This window comes from Primulina eburnea, chromosome 1 (assembly GCF_022965805.1).
Source record: "Primulina eburnea isolate SZY01 chromosome 1, ASM2296580v1, whole genome shotgun sequence".
NCBI lineage: Eukaryota > Viridiplantae > Streptophyta > Magnoliopsida > Lamiales > Gesneriaceae > Primulina > Primulina eburnea.
Window position 1 is genome coordinate 3,109,562 of NC_133101.1, and position 18,832 is coordinate 3,128,393.

General features: G+C 36.5%; 2 protein-coding genes across 7 annotated transcripts; both read right to left on the reverse strand.

Moving 5' to 3' along the window:
• Positions 1-932: 932 nt before the first annotated feature.
• On the reverse strand, positions 933-3,948 carry LOC140816334 (pentatricopeptide repeat-containing protein At5g66520-like). 4 transcript variants are annotated; one of them, XR_012114594.1, is made up of 3 exons: positions 2,231-3,948; positions 1,562-1,670; positions 933-1,460 (listed from the first exon to the last, which is right to left on the reverse strand). XR_012114594.1 is itself a non-coding variant. In XM_073175650.1 (2 exons), exon 1 carries the CDS (start codon positions 3,837-3,839, stop codon positions 2,274-2,276), a length of 1,566 nt encoding a protein of 521 aa, XP_073031751.1. In that variant the 5' UTR covers positions 3,840-3,948; the 3' UTR covers positions 933-1,670; positions 2,231-2,273. The 4 variants fall into 4 exon arrangements, 1 of the variants encoding a protein (XP_073031751.1); XR_012114590.1 differs by having other exon boundaries at positions 1,562-1,768; XR_012114586.1 differs by having other exon boundaries at positions 1,562-1,812.
• A 725-nt stretch (positions 3,949-4,673) lies between these two features.
• Positions 4,674-18,693, reverse strand: LOC140816477 (DNA repair protein RAD4). Of its 3 annotated transcripts, none has more exons than XM_073175977.1 (14): positions 18,526-18,693; positions 18,252-18,305; positions 18,038-18,150; positions 16,960-17,220; positions 16,770-16,862; positions 15,110-15,202; positions 14,920-15,021; positions 14,151-14,200; positions 12,951-13,712; positions 12,011-12,356; positions 11,714-11,908; positions 11,469-11,621; positions 5,465-5,674; positions 4,674-5,244 (listed from the first exon to the last, which is right to left on the reverse strand). In XM_073175977.1, exons 1-14 carry the CDS (start codon positions 18,563-18,565, stop codon positions 4,870-4,872), a joined length of 2,847 nt encoding a protein of 948 aa, XP_073032078.1. In that variant the 5' UTR covers positions 18,566-18,693; the 3' UTR covers positions 4,674-4,869. The 3 variants fall into 3 exon arrangements, with proteins under 3 accessions (XP_073032078.1, XP_073031920.1, XP_073031995.1); XM_073175819.1 differs by having other exon boundaries at positions 16,960-17,238; XM_073175894.1 differs by having other exon boundaries at positions 16,960-17,235; positions 18,526-18,692.
• Between the last annotated feature and the right edge of the window lie 139 nt (positions 18,694-18,832).

Genomic DNA, 18,832 nt, shown 5'->3' on the forward strand with positions numbered 1-18,832 from the left:
GGTCATTCTTTTCTGTGGCAAACTACATTTGTCATTTATAAGTCAACAGCGCACAAAGCTCCTATGCAAAACTAATAATCTTTTAAAAACCACAAACCTAAATCTTCTAAAAGTGAAGTATGGAGTTTTGTGTTCTATTTCAAATAGTATGATGTTACTGATCTTATCTAACTCTTGGCATACATATCTATATTGTTTATTGAAGTTAAATTTTTTTTTACTAATTAACTTTGGTATAAGGGCAAAATTATTATTCAATTATATATATCAAAATTTTCTTTATATTTTATTTTCTTTCTTATTATTTTAATTTCAAAAATTAATTATTTTTATTTTAAAAATAAAAAATATATTTCATTATGTAAATTTTCTACAGAACTGCCGCGATCTCCTAATATATATTTTGATAGAAATAGAGAAAAAAAAAATTAATTAGACTTTATGAAAATTTGGTAATTGCCAACCAAAAAAGTATATGTGATGCAATAAACACCGACCCAATATTCCAACTTACCAAAAGTTGTTTTCACCAAACATCATCCACAAATTTAATTATGTCGACGTGGTGGTTCAGTTTAATTTAAAGAGCGAATATTTGTCTGTAGAACAGCAATATGCGCATACATAATTTTTTTTTATGTAAAATAAAATCTGTGTGAAATATTTAGAGATTATGCTAAAATTTAAATATATTCTTTTATAATAATATTTTAGGTTACTGGTGATATGATTTTTTTTAAAAAAATCTAAAATACAGATAAAGCTAACATAAATTATTATCGAGATATGTTATTTATAGATAAATTATAAATTTATTAAAATAAAATTTTATAATTTTTTAATTACATGAAGATTAAACATTTTTGCTAAAATAAATATTATTCGTATCAATTAAATGAATATTCACAAAATTTCATTATTCTTGTTTCGGAAATTTCAATTGCAGAAATCCATTGATAAACTTCTTGGATGCATATGATCACCAACAAGATTAAAGCAAAGGTCAATGAATCACACAGATTCTTACATGTTATCAGCCAAACCCTTTCTTGGAGTTGCGCTAAAAGAATAGTAAAAAAAAAAAGGAATAAACCAATGCAGTGTCGACAGTATAATATGTAGGAGCCATCTGAGTGAGATCTCACTCCAGCAGCTGAAAGAGGAAGTACTGGGACAATGTCGCCACTCCTCACTAGCTTCTGTAGGCTCAACTATGGGAGGAAATAACTCGTCATATCATATGACAAGACGAGGACGAAATTATCTTTTCAGCTTGAGAAGTCATTTCTAGAGAGAAAATCTCAAACAGAACCACTAGAACAAATGAGGGCGTGTGTCGAAAGAGTTGCAGCAGATCAGGGAGAATACCTGTTCAGATTTTCATTTCCAGCATCAACTATCAAACCTTCTTTGTGTTTGCCCAAAACAAATTGAGACTTGCCCACAAATTCAGCCACTTCCTGTCAATAAACTGGCTTTTGTAACAGTTCCTATATTACAAGGCAGGAAGCTAAGGTTTTTCTTTAATCTCATCGTGCTTAAGGAGCAATGCATAATTTACCTTGTCCCTTATCTTCTGTCGTAGGTTACCACACGAGCCTTCAGTCACTGAATTTTCTTGATAACATTTTGTTGAGTGTGTGTAAATCAGAATCTCTGTGGTCATCACCCTATCCAAACATTGAATCATAAGGTATGCTTGCTTCAAATTTCACTCCTTGTTTGGCATTTCAAACACAGGAGTCCAGGTCTGCTGTTGCCACTCCTCCTGTCATTATTTTTTAACCACTTTCCATTGGGACTTTTCTTCGGCTAAGTGGTGGTTCATAAATTGAAGGAATAAAGTCTAATGTGAATTACTTGAAAAGGCAATTAATCCTAATAGAAAAGATTGTCGATCTTCTCTGACAGGATATTTTTACAATACAGAAGACCATTTGAAAAAAATATGGAAACCTCTTACAATTTGGAACCTTAACTTTCGATTTTAAGAGGTAGAAAAGCGCCAACTTACTGACTCAAGTTAAAATTGTCATATAATTAACTTTTTTAGCTCTGAATATAAACATGTTCGCTAGATATTTAAGATGTTCGTCAATGCTAATAATGCCTTTTCTCATGGAACCTTGTGCATGTTTAGTGATACGCATGCACATTCTGATTCTACACATGCGGCGAATGCCTTTATGCACTATGCCTAAGACATTAAATAAACAGTTTCTGAACTCACCCAATGACAGGATTCAGATATCATGAGTTGATCAAAAATTAAATTACTGTGATTTAGTAAGATTTTCCAATGCTTCAAGAGATATTTGCAGCTCCATTTCTTGATGGGTGATCTTATTTCCTGCTACAAACTCGTGCACAACATCTTTCACCACAATCAAGCTTCTACCAGGGGGCTTTTCCTGCATTACTCCTCTCATTTCTTTCCTTATGAGTGTGACTTTGTTCCATTCGTTCTCATTTGCATACATATTCGACAAAATAACAGTTGATCCTCCCTTCTCTTTCAACAAATCGATCTTTCTTATAACAGCTTCCCCCAACTCCAAATTATTCTGAAGACGACAAGCACTTAGTAGTGATCCCAATATGGCCAGATTAGGTTCCACTGGCATGTTTTCAACAATATTATGAGCTTGCTCAAGCATCCCGGCTCTGCCCAGTAGATCAACAATGCATCCATAGTGACGAAGACTAGGCTTAATCCTATATCTTGTTGTCATTGACTCAAAAATACGTAACCCTTCTTCAACCAGTCCAGAGTGAGAACATGCCAAAAGAATCACAAGAAAGGTTACTGAATCAGGAGTAAACCTGCCAGCTTGCTCCATTCGAGAGAACAGGTTTAGGCAATCTAATCCTCGGCCATGGATTGCGAAACCAGAAATTATCGCAGTCCACGAATACAAGTCTCTTTTCATATCTTCAACATTATCGAAAACTTCTTTCGCATAACATAAATTTCCACATTTCGCATAAGCATCTATGAGTGAATTAACTACAGAAGTATCTGATTCAACCCATCCAGCCTTCTCTAGTAAAGAATGCATACATTTCATAAGGGTAACTGATCCTAAATTGCCACAAGCCGACATCGTAGAGACCATAGTAGCAATATTGGGACACGGGACACACTCATCTACCATAAGCCTTTTGAAAACAAGAAGTGCTTCACGATCTTTGGACAGAGAGACGAGCCCTGATATTAAACTAGTCCATGAAATTATATCTTTATCAGCCATTTCATCGAACAGGATCCATGCTTCTATCGTAGACCCACTAACCAAATAAGCATTTAGAAGACAATTTAGTGCAAACAGATCACTATGAAAACCCAACTTCATAACGTGACAATGAACTTCCTCAACCAAATGCAAATCAGAAGTAGCCCCACAAGCCTGAAGCAAGAACGGAAACGTGTATCTATCGGGAACCATTTCATGGCTGAGCATTTCCATATAATAACGCACAGCAATCCCACTACTTTGCAAGCCACCAAATGCGCCGAAATATCTAATCATTGTATTCCATGAAAAAATGTTGGGTTTTCTGATTTGATAAAAAATCCTAACTCCAAATTCACTTTCCACCCCATTGGTGTCTCCCAATTCGATCAAAGCCGTGTAAAGAAGGCGGCTCATTACGAATGAGTTGCGATGAAGGCCTGAAACAAAGACGTAGGAAATAAGCTGTTTGAGGTTGTGAAAAGTTTTGCTGCATTGTTCTTGGAGGAGTTGCAGTCGGGGGTGCCTTTGAAAGAGCTGGTTATGGTGAACCCATGTCGGAGTAGAGAATTTAACAGCCAATGGTTGGAGATTCTTGACCATCATCGAATTCGTAACATTCTTGATTTTTATTTCGAAAGCACAGTTAGCAGATTAGATTTTTTAAATTGACACACAATTAAAGGAATTTTCAATTTGGTAGACAACTCAATTTTATTTCCTTCCTATGTGCAAATTTGTGATTATCATTCGAATTGAAGATATCACATAACATTTAATCTATATTTCTATATGCATGTAAATATGAGTTTCATTTGTGAGCTTAATGTTGTGACATCATATTTTGTATTTTGACATAGTCGATAAAGTTATTTTATTCATTGTCAATGTTAAAGTTAATAGGATTTAATTCATTTTAGTAGTTATCATTCAATTGTATTTATGTTGGTAGATATTTGACGTCTTGTGATATTATTTTTGGTTCATGCATTTATTATCTTGTGACTTTTAGTATTACTTCTTGTGTACTTCATTTACGTACATTGTTGTTTGGGATAAAATCCATTACTCTATTAATTTATCTTTATTGTTTTTCCTTTATGAATGTTTTTTTGGATGAAAAAAATCTTTTATGGCTCGATAAAGTTGTTATTATGTTATAATCAGGTTGATTGAAAAGTTTGTCATATGAACAAGTGAACATATATGTTTATGATCATGATGTTATTTTATTTATTGTGTTTGGATCTGTTTAGATTGACAAATACTCTTAAACAATATGTTATTCATAAACAATATCTAAATTTCGTAAGTATATTTTGATCGTTAGTCAACCACGTATAACGCATATGCACTTTCCTAGTTTGTTAAATATATAAAGTTTAAAAAGTAAATGTTTATAGATTTTTTGATATCATTAATAAAATACTATGTTAAAAAAAAGGAGAACAATAGGATCCTCTGACTCACGTACCAGGAAAATTTGAGATAATATACAACATATAGGCACAACCTTAGATTCAAAAATTACACGGGAACATAACCAAAGTATTGGTTCTGCGCAGATTGAGTAACTAACAACACGAGCATCTCCTACAACTATGATAATACAAGAATTATACATAGGAGCAGGGCTCTACAATTCCTCGAACTGAATTGAGAATCCACAATGGCATCGCTTCGCTCTTGTCGAGCCATCTTCATTGAATGCTTGCTCGTCTAAAGTAAATTCGTGTTCGTGGTGGTCATGGTTTCTTGGTGATTTCATTTTTGGCTCCGGAAATTTTGGAGAATCATCACTTTTCTCGGTACCGACAGCTAATTTATGATACTTAACACCAGGTGCTGGGACGTCAAAAGAGGCTTGTGATGTTGATCCTTCCCCGTAGCTGTTGTTCAATCTCTGCCGAATGACTATGGAAGAAAGAAGCTGGTACCACCTTGAAAGTGCCCGTACCTCGTCCTGTTTTCTCTCTTCAGCCTTCCTTCTATCTTCCTCCTCTGCATATGCCTAACAAATATAATCATCATCAAACACAGCAAAGAATGAAATTTTTCATTCGGGTAGAAATGTTTTACCAAGGTGGCAACTGGTCAACAATGATGACTAAATGACTTTATCAAACAAACATATATTAAGGTTTCAAGATTCCATGACATACCGAAATATAAATATATTTCAAGGAATATTCGATAAAATAACAATTGAGATTTGATAGTTTGTTACTTACCTCTAGAATGGAATCATTAAATTCTTCACAAACAACAATACCCTCAAAGACGGGAAAGGATCGATCATTTCTGTATTCAAATCCAACCATAGCAGGGGCAAAATCGATACCGAGCCTTTTCGCAACAGGTTGTATCCTTGGAAAAGGCAAGTGGACTGTACCTGGTGGGAGGCATTTCTCAGACCACACCTCCACTTGACCGCGTTCATTCTACCAAGTAGAATATAGAAATCAGCAGTTCACAAATGCAAAATAAGTGCAAAATTTTTATCGCTATATAATCTAGGATAAGGCTATGACAAGTATTGGTACGGGTCCTTCCTTTTAAGTATGATATACTAGATGTCCCGACAAAACAAAAGGTGAATTACAATGATGTCTCTCAATATCACGAAGCAGCATAGCAAGAACAAAAAACTAACACTGAGAAATAATCTAAACTTCGTAGAAACATATTTAGCAGATAAGCTTTAACAATGTATTAAACTTATCGGTTCTGTAAACATGTTTTTCACTTCGGTGACAGCAAATCGCATCATGCATAAATTTTTTTTAAGATAAATATTTGTCAGATCATATATAGGACAATTCTAAATACTCAAGTCTGACTCCCAATTCAGCTGACTTCGATACATGGCTCTAACATATTTAAAAATAGGTCTTTGGTGGCACATCAAATTATAGGTGCTAAATAGATTCAGAGTTTGCTTAAAGGTACCAATTCCTGATACGCTGCTAAAAACAGGGATTAATGTGATAACCGTGTGCCCCTGCCAACCAAACAAGATTCAGCTGACATCACCTGGAATTCGACTTCATATAAAAAATGAGTGCTAATTGTAAGTTTTAGAGAATAAAAACATTCTATTCCATTGAATATCAAACGTAGCATAAATAATACATTTGAGAAAGGATAACACCTAACTACTAGCAAAGAACTAGGGATAAACCCGATAAACCCAACAACTAACAATTTAAAGAAAAGATAAGATAGGGACTAAAGATAAGATAAGGAAGAAGAAATAGAGTTCAAATAAACTCCTATCCTAACACTCCCCCTCAAGTTGGTGCATAAATGTCTATCATGCCCAACTTGCTTATACAACTCTCAAACATTGGCTTAAACAACCCCTTGGTGAAGATATCCGCGGTTTGCTCGGTTGATAAGACATACGGAGTACAGACCAGCCCATTATCTAGCTTCTGTTTTATGAAGTGTCGGTCCACTTCAATGTGTTTAGTCCGATCATGCTGGACTGGATTATGAGCTATGCTAATCGCTGCCTTATTGTCACAATACAGTCTAATTGGAAGAGTAGCCTCAATCCTCAGGTCCTGTAACACTCGATGGACCCAAATAGCTTCACATATCCCATTAGCCATAGCTCTAAACTCGGCCTCGGCACTGCTACGCGCTACAACATTCTGTTTCTTACTCCTCCATGTGACAAGGTTCCCCCACAAGAAAGTACAGTAGCCCGAAGTTGATTTCCTGTCGGAGATGGATCCAGCCCAATCAGCATCTGTATAAGCCTCCAACTTCTTGCTCTCACTCTTTTTGAACCATAAGCCCTTCCCTGGGCACCCTTTTAGGTACCTTAGGATTCTGTTAACAGCTTCATGATGGTCTCTAGATGGAGCGTGCATAAACTGGCTTACAAGGCTCACAGCAAATGCTATGTCTGGCCGAGTGTGAGATAGATAAATCAATTTACCTACAAGTCTCTGATACTGATGCATATCTGCGGCATTCTTAGTGGTGGTCTCCCCGAGTTTTTTATTTGCATCTATTGGAGTCTCAGCTGGTTTACAATCACTCATGCCTGTCTCTTTTAGCAAATCCATGATGTATTTGCGTTGAGAAACAGCCAGCCCCTTGCTTGACCGAGCAAACTCCATAGCTAGAAAATACCGAAGACCACCTAGATCTTTGATCTCGAATTCCTTCGATAGTTTCTCCTTCAACGAACTCATCTCTTCAATATCATCACCTGTGAGGATAATGTCATCCACATAAACAATCAAAACCGAGACTTTCGATCCCGAGAACTTTGTGAACAAGGTGTGATCGGATTGCCCCTGCACATAGCCTTGTTTCAACACAAATTTGGTAAATCTTTCAAACCAGGCTCTTGGGGATTGCTTTAGGCCGTATAGAGCCTTCTTCAATCTACATACTTTCTTACCACATGTACCTTCAAATCCAGGAGGAGGATCCATGAACACTTCCTCCGCTAACACTCCATTTAGGAAAGCGTTTTTCACGTCAAGTTGTTGAAGAGGCCAGTCCAGATTTACAGCAATGGACAGCAGCACCTGGACAGTGTTCATCATCGCAACGGGTGCAAAGGTCTCCGAGTAATCGATGCCGTATGTTTGTGTGAAGCCCTTGGCCACAAGGCGTGCCTTGTATCTTTCAAGTGTCCCCATTGCATTAAATTTCGGTGTAAAAACCCATTTACACCCAACGGTAGACTTCCCCACAGGCAGCTCCTCAAGAACCCAAGTCTGATTTTTCTCAAGTGCACCAAGTTCCTCGTGTACAGCTTTCTTCAATTCAGGACTTTCTAAGGCTTCTTGAATATCTCGTGGTATATGGACAGAGGAGATATTACCTGAAAAACTGGAGAATTGTGGAGACAGTCTAGAATAGGAGACAAAGTTTGATATAGGGTATTTGGCACATGATCTTCTTTCTTTTCGTATAGCAATTGGGAGATCCAGAGGGGTAGGGGACTTACCTTCAGAAGATGGCTCTGAGTTGGACTCATGGTCAAGTTGAGATATGATGTCTCTCCCTTCTTGATGTGGAGCTCTTCGCTGGTAGACATGCTCATAGAATTCTCCTCTTTGAGTACTACCTTTATCAATTGGTGAAGATTGAGGAATACTTGGGCTAGTAGGGAAAGAATTTTTATTATGCAAAATTTTTGAATGGTCCACATTTAAGTGGTCAATGTTTCCCCCAATTTCAGGACTTGCTGGTACTACAGTCGAGTCCTCATATAATCCAGGGATGGTTTCTTTATTCTTGGAAGTTAATTCAACAGAAATATTAGGATCTTTAGTATTTTCATTTATGCTCTGATTGTTAGAGACCGAAAGGGGCGATAAAAAACCTAAACCATCATCTTCACTAGTCCTCATCCCCCCCTGAAGATGAGTCCCAAAAAACGGAATTTCTTCAAAAAACGAAACATCACAAGATACATATAGTTTTTTTGAAGTTGGATCAAGACATTTGTAACCTTTTTGATTGGAACCATAGCCAATAAAAACACATTTTTTAGCCCTAGGATCTAATTTACCCATGTTTCGATCTAGGTTTCTCACAAAAACAGTACATCCAAACATACGTAAAGGTAGAGAAGAAGAGAACAATTTCGAGTTTGGAAAAATGTCTTTGAGAATACCTAGAGGAGTTTTAAAGTTGAGGATTTTAGATGGTAATCTATTAATTAAGTAGACTGCTGTTAGAACTGCTTCGCTCCACAAATATTTCGGGACCTGATTAGAGAACATAAGTGCTCTGGTGACTTCTAATATGTGCCTATTTTTTCTCTCAGCCACACCATTCTGTTGTGGAGTATTAGTGCAAGAGCTCTGTTGGATGATACCGTGCTCTTTAAAATATTTGCCTAAGGTTTCTTTAAAATATTCCCCTCCATTGTCATTTCTTATTATTTGGATACTTGTTTGAAATTGATTGACAATCATGTTGTGAAAGATTTTAAACATTTGTTCTACTTCAGATTTCTCTTTCAATAGAAAAACCCAACAAGCACGTGTGTGATCATCTATGAACGTGACAAACCATTTTTTTCCAAGAAGACCTGTAACACTAGAGGGACCCCAAACATCACTATGGATTAGTGAGAAGGGTCTACTAGGTTGATACATTTTTGGTTGATACATAGATCTATGATTCTTAGCGAGAGCACAAATTTCACATTTAAACAATGAAGGATTTTTATTCAGAAACAACTTAGGAAACAATTTTTGCAAATAAAAGAAACTAGGGTGTCCTAAACGGTAATGCCATAAATAAACTTCATTATTCAGATCAATAGAGGTAGTCTCCAAACCAGAGAATGCTTGAGCAACTTTACAAGAGTCGATTTCCTCATCAAGAAAGTAGAGTCCACCATATTCCCTAGCATTGCCAATCATCTTCCCCGAGTCCACATCCTGAAAAATACAATGAGACTTAGAGAATTTAGCTTGACATTTAAGGTCTTGAGTTAGTTTGCTAACAGATATAAGATTACAAGACAATTTAGGAACATGGAGGACATTTGAAAGGGTAATAGATGGTGTGAGTTTGATTTCTCCTATCCCTGCAATCGGGTTGAAGGATCCATCAGCAATCCTCACTCTTCTATTACCTGCACACGGTTTGTAAGTGGAGAAAAAAGGAGACGAACCAGTCATGTGATCAGTTGCACCTGAATCTATGTCCAGGTACATTTGGGTTTAGGACACATGAGAGAAACAATAGGACGTTTACCATTTTGAGTGATAGAACAGTTTGTGGAGGAAGGGGCTGGATTTGAGGTTCGAAGTAAGCTAACAAGTTTGTCTACTTGGTCCTGAGTGAATGGAAGCTGTCCAGAGGTGATTGGAGTTCCTTGAGAGGCCTCAGTCATGGTTTGTAGCGCCCTTTCCTTCTCAGATCGTTTCTTCCAACCAGGTGGTTTTCCGTGAAGCTTCCAGCAAGTTTCTCGAGTATGCCAGGATTTCTGGCAGTGGTCACACCAGGGCTTCTTCTTCTTATCAGTATTCGGAGTTGAGTCTGAGTCCCGAGATACCAAGGCTGAGTTATCACTTATCGGACCAATATTGTTCTCGGCCTGGTTATGCATCACCTTCTTCCTGCTCTCTTCTTGACGAATTTCAGAGAAAACTTCTCAGATCGACGGAAGTGGTTTTCTTCCAAGTATTCGTCCTTTAACTTCATCGAGATTTTGATTCATTCCAGCCAGAAACATATAGACCCGATCATTCTCCTCCCTCTTCTTTTGTCTCGCATAGTCATCCTTGCTGGCCCAGACATCATCATAGTGTTGATCCAGCTCCTGCCACAAAGCCGCCATTTCATTATAGTAAATGGTTACCTCACGGTCACCTTGTTTCAGATTCCAAAGCCTTGCCTTCAACTCAAATATATGAGATGAATTCTCGGAGTCTGAGTATGTCTCTTTTACAGAGTCCCATACATCTTTCGCGGTCTTCATGAACATATGGGGTCTGGCGATTGAGATGTCCATGGAGTTGAGAAGCCATGCCATCACAAGAGAATTGTCTGATCTCCATGTTTTGTATGTTGGCTCTGTCTCAGCCGGTTTCTCTGCTTCTCCAGTCAAATACCCCAGTTTTCCACGTCCATCAATTGCAAGCTTGACGGACTGTGACCACTCCAAGAAGTTCTGCCCATTTAGGCGATGGACAGTAATTTGAATCGAGGTGGATGTCATGTCGTGAGGCAAGGATGAGGCAGAAATTCCCGATGTTGCCTCTGATTCAGAGGTTAGCCCAAACGAGCCAAAATTTATTCCGTTGTTGGCGGCCATGAGAGGTTAACGTAACCTGGCTCTGATACCATGTAAGTTTTAGGGAATAAAAACATTCTATTCCATTGAATATCAAACGTAGCATAAATAATACATTTGAGAAATGATAAAACCTAACTACTAGCAAAGAACTAGGGATAAACCCGATAAACCCAACAACTAACAATTTAAAGAAAAGATAAGATAGGGACTAAAGATAAGATAAGGAATAAGAAATAGAGTTCAAATAAACTCCTATCCTAACTCTAATATCCTTACTAAAAGAATACTATTTCCTATGTACCAAATGGAATTCCCAAACAATCACTCATAATGTAGTTCGGAGAATATAAACATAGGGAATCTAATATTATGTTTTTCATTCACAATTAATAAAGCATTCGTTCAATGATCTAATCCTCTAAATCCATCATAGTATGAAAACATAGATCTACCTTAGGAACAATCCCATTAACAGGAGGAGGAAGCAACAATGGTTCAGTTTGCCACTTCCCATATAGATCGATATTCTTTTCATTGTTGGCATAAGTATATTCATTGTCTTCTGCCACTTCCTTCTTATGTTGCTTCATAGAGCGCTTCAGAACCTGAAATAATACAGCACTTACTTACACATACTCATAAAAGTTAATCAAACTAAGTGAATCGACCAAACATAAATTCCAGTACAATATCTGACCTTAGCAGGAAGTTCATCAGCTTTGACTTGCAGCCCCTCACGCAACCACATCTGTCTCGTATGAAGTATTTGGACACAAGTGCGTGGATATACAGCATGCCCGGAACAAAAGCCCAACACAAGTCCCTTGGGATAAATTATCTGATACTTCTTAAGCCATCTTTCAATCGCATATAAATGATGATTTTTGTAAGCCTGATAAAGTAAAATTACAGGAAATAAAAACTATGTTAGCAGCCATTTCTAATAGTTGTAAGAAAAACACTTGGATTATATACATATGGTGTCTTGTCATACAAGTTGATTGGTGGGAAGTGGTTCAGTTAGTGCTCTAGTTGCTAATTCCATATCTTCAAGAGAGCTCAAAGTAGCATTACACGAGGCTTCTATACAGGAATCAACAGCCTTCTTCTCACCAAATTCTTCAGACGCTCCATCTAAATCTTTAGCATTTAGAACACATCCATTATTCAGATTTGCTAATACAGATTGTTCAACCTTCTCATCACCTAAAGCTTTCTGACCAAAACTGACAGTGCCACCGGTTTCACCTGACTCCAACTCCTTCAATCGTGACAACACAGAATCCCACCAGGTCGAATTGATCCTTTGTGATGCTACCTTGTACCATTGAGTACAATATCTGAAATGATAATCTTCGTGAAAAATGGAAATTATTCTATGAAGAATTATTAGCTGAATAAAATAAAGTTCCTCTAGCAAGGGATCTTAAAAGGCCAGAAGCCTTCAACTTACATAGCACCTCACGTGCACAAACAATAGACAACCTAGTAAGACAGTGTGCATCCGCATAATCCCTATGTAAATCAGAATCTACAGACATTATCAATTAATATGTAACTATTTCCTCCTAACTGATTATAATATAGCTTAACACGCATATTTTTAAGCATAACTTTTAGTATCTATTTTATAATCCACACATGAATTCATGTTATACTTAATTACTGTATCTGAAACTATAATATTGATATCAGATAGAGGCTTTGGAGTAACCACTTGGTCCAATTATTGTTATGGTAGCTTTTCTTCAAAATATCACTCTTTAAAAATTTTCTGCTATGCCACCACGCTGTCACCGGCCGACTTCATTCTCCACATAAAGTAAGCAGAATCAATACACGTTCATACAGAGATAATTGTCTGCTACTTTAAGAGGAGAAAACCTAGTGGTCAAGATATAGCTCAACAATCAAACACTCAGAAGGTTTTTAACCTGCGTGTCACGTCTTTAGCCCCGTTTCCAGAAAAAGCAACCACGTATCTCAATGATGTTTTGCATGCAGCAGCTGCAGCTTCTACCTTACTCTCTCCATCAACAATTGCATTTACAACATCAATATGCACCCATTTTCCAGTCAAATTATCTCCAGCACAAAATACCTCGGCCCAATAAATGGGAGCTCCCACCTTTCTGGATCCAATAGCTGTAGATATTTCGTGTGAGGAAGTTTGAGAGTCTTCTAGTTTGATTTTCTTCGTTCTTCTATATGGTGGAGAATGAGTTGAAGAAGTGCTTGGTGATTCCAACACAGTAGATGTCATGCTGTGTTTAGAACTTTCAACAGCAGTGGCCGAGAGTGCCATCTCCAACTGCATCTGAAATTCAAGATCTCCTTTTCTCTTCAATCCCTCAACCTGAACATCGCATGATTCAGAAGCATTATATGGGTTTTTGTAGACTAATTCATCCAACATTTTTTCTTTTGGTTTAGCAGTGATTCGAGAAACTTGGGATTTGATTATGTTCCTTTTGGACTTTTCTGTCTCAGATACGTAGGTGCTTTTTGCATCAGTCTGACCACTCTCCTTGACATCTGACAAGGATTTGAGAGAGAGAGTAGATGAATAGCTTGGTCCACCCACCATCGGCGTTGATGAATTAAAAATATTCTTCTGCCCCTTGCCTACTTCAGCAGCAAATTTCCATTTGTCTGCATCTGGCTTCAAGGATATCACATCTAAAATGGAGACAAACCTGAAAAAAACAACAATTTTAACACTTAAGAGTTTGAAAACGAAGATTTACATATGATTAAAGTTGAAAGGTCATCAAAAGGATCATATGGGGACCCAAAAATTGTAGCACAAATGAGACAAATATTACGAAAAATTTAGGGCCCGATCTTGCTCGAACATTTTATTGTATTCTGCTCACATCTTCACTTCAGGAACAAAAGATCACACCCAACTCTATGAGTATGCAGGCCAACAATTGTATTAGCTAGAGCTAAAGTTGACAAAAATTTTGGACTTATTAGAGGCTACAATTTTGCATGCACACCAGTTTTACATCGCATGCACAAAGACATGGAATAAACATAATAAAAACCTCATAATTACACCTAATAAGAAAAGGAGGCCAGTAACAAACTAAAAGTAGCATCAGGCATCAAGTGATGATAAAATTGCATACCGAGTCTTCAGATTTAGAGCCCTAAATAAGGCTACACATAAAGCCACAACCTGCAACAGAAGCAATAAAGTGGCTGTCAAACTCAATATTTAATATTGTTTCACTCAATAGCAAGCATTTAAAAAAAAAACATAAATCCAACTCTAAAATTTAGGATAAAAGTATGATAAAACATGATATTCTGCAAAAATTACTATGAGCATAAAATAAAAAGTAAAAATACTAATCTCGGATCTTCAGGAGGGATAATCAATTACTTCAATGGTTCTACCAAAAATGAGCATTGTATCCTATGTTCTTTTACTACATCCTATATATCCATATGACTCGCAAATTACATAATATTGCTATACAGTACCCTCAAAAATTTGCTACCAAGGTCCATATTAACGCCTATAGAAACTTTTCTCCAGAATTTCTGTTTTTCTATTTGACTGATTCAGCTAAAAGCTATAGCACACATTGGGTGCATAATTTGGTCCCCAGTGTATGGTCACAGAAGTTCCCTAATGAACTCAAATTTAAGCTGCCAGAGTTAAAAAACACAGTTCACATTGCATCAAGTTCTGAAAGCTAGAAAATCGATTTTGGCAGATCTCTGGCAGATACATTGTAAATGACTTTAATGAGGAACTCATTAAAATTTGTCTTCACATTCTACATAGACATACAGAATTGCTAACTCAACACTGAGTTAATTCAAGTAGCATGCCTATAGCCAGAGAGAGAAAGAGATTACATAACCTAAATAAAAAGAGTAGAAGCATACCGCTTCTGGAGTACCCTCTCGAGTTTCCAAAGTAGATGCTAATGCGCAATGACATGTCTTTTCAGCTAAACTTGGACTACATACACTGAAGTTATTGTGGAACTGACAAGAAGCAGAGAAAACAGAAAAGTACTATAAAGTCCTACAAAAGGGGAAAAACGAATGTGTGCTAGAAAGCTCATAGTCATACCCAATTGACAAGCGGAGACAGATGACTAGCTGCAAGTTTTGGAGACTCTGCTATCTTCAGCAAGTGAGTTGGCAGAAGAGAAAGAAGAGAAGCCTGCAATGGTTGAGGTCTTCTTAGTCGAAACAACAGCAAATTAGTTGATGAAAACAAACATTGTATGTATGCATAAAAATATTGATAAAATGATTATTTTATATTTTTGTTCAAGTTACATTTGAAAACAGAAGATTTACTTGCAAGTTCGTAGAGCAAAAAAATACTTCCTAATAAAACTGTATTTTTTTAAATAGAATAGTATTTGGTTATCAATCATTCAGCATATTAAGCATTTTTCGAATTATTTCATGTCCTAATTTTAATTGAGCTTAAATTATTCATGAAAGTTTGCACTTCAAATTCAAATTTAGCTTTTATGAATTTCTTTTTATCTTTATAAATAAATAGAAATAAACTTGTGAAATATGGCTGATTCTGATACATGCTTCATATCCTTCTTTAACAAATCTGAGGTTAATGTGAAACTGGCAGTGTATAAATTTGTAGCTCAAAATGAAAATTAATGGTCAATTTACTATGGTCTTTTAAAATTAAAATTGAGACTAGTTTTGGAAGTACATATTTAGAGTCCTAAATATGTAACTATTATGCATTCTCTCTTGAAATATATAGGGAGATGTTATATTTATCTCATTGTGGAAAAAGGAGGGAAACTGAGAAATCAAGAAATGAAGAGGCAGAGAAAGACTATGAGAGTTAAAATATATGACATAGAATTTACATTGTGTTCATGAAAAATCATTCGTGAAATTTCAATCTCGTCCAAAGGAAGAAAATTAATAGTGGCGTTCAATTATCAGTTTTTAAGAACGATACCAAATTCCAATATAATTAACCATTGAAAGCAAATCAAAACATATGGAAACCATTATTCTTTCCATCAGAAAAAGGTACAATTAATCTACAGCAACTCAATTATGGCCATGGCATGTTTTGGCCCAGGACTTAGTTAAAGGCTCCGGGCAGCCAATGTTTTGGGGTTTTGGGGATACAAAACACTTCCAATTTATTTGCCAATACCACTGGAAAAATAAGTGACGTGAAGAATGGCATGCATCCTCAAATATGTGGTTTTACAATGTACTTTGACAAAAAAAAAAAGAATTTGATTTCCAGATGGTAAATAGCATCAGAAATCATAGCACACATGAGGATATTTCTGTAAGATTAATTCTATGAAATAAATGGAAGCATAAATGCAGATGATTCAAATGCTAATACAATGGGTTAAAACAGCCAGGCAAAAATAATTCTTCGAAAAAATTAAGCATTGGACCACTATAATCTAATACGAAAGAGACTGTAACTGATCTTTCATCAGTTCATACAATCATGTATTAAGTCCTTTGCGCTCAACATTATATTGAATTTATCACTCATCAATCACTTGTCCATTAAATGGACAAACAATACTATGGCCAATGCCACAACAACATATTTCTTTGACACTTGAAAGGCTGCATTCACAGAACTGCTCGGCTTGAATGGAAAATGGTATAAGTAGAACATAGAAATAATTCATATAATAGTAAATATACATCCTGGTCATAAAGATGTGCATCAAAGAGGTCACAAAACACAGACAAGGTGAAAAGATAATGACCTGGATTAGTGGATCATTGCAAGCACCGTCAATCAACCTTCCCCTTCCTAACAGGCAAAGCAAATGACACTTGTGCACAACCTCAGCCACTTCCTGAAATCAAACAAGATTAGATATAAAAATGCAGGAAGTAAATGAGCATACCTTCGAAAGACAATGTTCATGCTTGTATTCGAATTGTATACGCTACCTTCTCTTCTGAAGTGGCTCTTCGCACAGACTTCCGCTTAGCCAAGCCAGGTGAAACATCAAACTCAACTGAAACTCCACTGACTAAATCTTCTTGATATTCTTTTGGTGTAGATAATGTAGGAATTGAACCATCTTCCCAATCAGAATCTTCATATTCCTCGTCGAGATTATAATACTGTTCGATTGCATCTCCTCTACAAGAATCAGCGTCTGCTGTATCCTTTCCTCCTGTTTTATCCAATAATTCTTCCTTGTTCTCCTTTAATTGTATTCCCTGCTAAAAATGGTATCAAAATTTTGTAGAGACATTACCAAATTGAATTAGTTGAGAAATGAGATGTAAGAATGCCCATCTTCACTCAGCATATCCCATTGATCTCATTCACACTAGACCGTAGGAAGTAATTGTATCATACATACATTAAATTAAAAAATTAATTCTCAGCAACTGTTCATCATATTCAAAATTTAAAATCATTTGCTTTTTTCCAATTCCAACTACTTTATATGTAGTATTATATTTCAAGATTCAGTATTTGATTACACGCAAAATCTGGTGTATGCATAAATCATGGGTTAGTATTCATAAGTATCATAGTTAATGACAGCAACATATTACATATGCTCCTTTATAAAATCTCGATAAGATGAAGATATATACTCAACACTCAACAGTCTTCTCTGTGTTTTGTGTGGGCACTAAAAGTTTAAGGAGTAGGAAGTAAACCACTATAATCTATCACTATTTATTAAGCGGGAAATCCGTTTATAAACTTTTTTGGTGTATTAGGAAAAGCACAACCAAAACAACAGTCGGATAAAAATAATTCAACTCCACTTATGAAAAGTAATTCAACTTTTTGGCTATCAAATTGAAAAGAGAAAAAAAAGAAATTTCCCTCTGTCATTTCTTATATCATGTTTCCTTCATCTTTCTATATTTTTACTTGATAAACCGACAAAAATTATTGTCTTTTTTAAGGGGTGAAAACAAGAAACATGCGCCTCACTATCACTAGTTGTGAATAACAGACAAATACCATCGCCCAGAAAAATCAAAACGGTAGTAAATATACCTCAGCTGCAGATTCACAGAGCCGCAAATAAACATCATCTTCATTGTTAGACCCTTTTTTAACTCTTCTTAAAAGTTTTGCCACCGCGTCTCCAGATATATCCACAAGAGTCCCTGAAATACCATTTAAAATTCCCAGTCATAAATCAAACGTAATGCATAACAAAAACTCCTCTAAATTCAGTCTTGTACTAAAATGGGCATAATAAACTCACTTCTATCATCAGCGATATCTGATAAAAGACGGGTTTTCTTTGCTCCCTCCTCACCTAGCCACACAGAACACGCTAGTAAGCTCCACCGTTCAGATATTGTAAACGCTAACCTCAATTAGGCTCTCAAAACACACACAGACACATGTACATATTCCACTGAAAATCCTGAAACGGATTTCTAAAGGTCTTTGTGCGAACAATCGGACATCAAAAGATCGATTTTCCAAAACCAAAACAAATAGTGTGAGCTTGGGAGTGGAATTCGTGTACGTACCCGTCGATTGTGGTCGCTTGGATTGGCTTCTGGTTCGCATTCTCGTTGAAATGCGCGCGCCTCTTACGTATGTAGGAGTAGGAAATGAGCCAAGAAAAGGTATCGCTTTTATACTCAGTTTGGCGGTTGAGGAACGAAGAGTGCCCGGCTAGCTGGTGGAGTGGCGCGAGCGGTGGGCCGTGACAGAGGCCCGAACTTTTTGAAGGCCTGATATAGTGGCCCAAATTTGTGGAAGTTTCTTCAATGAAAACCCAAGGACATATGTGTCAATTTGTAGCATTATCCATCACACTGTGGAGGATGTGAG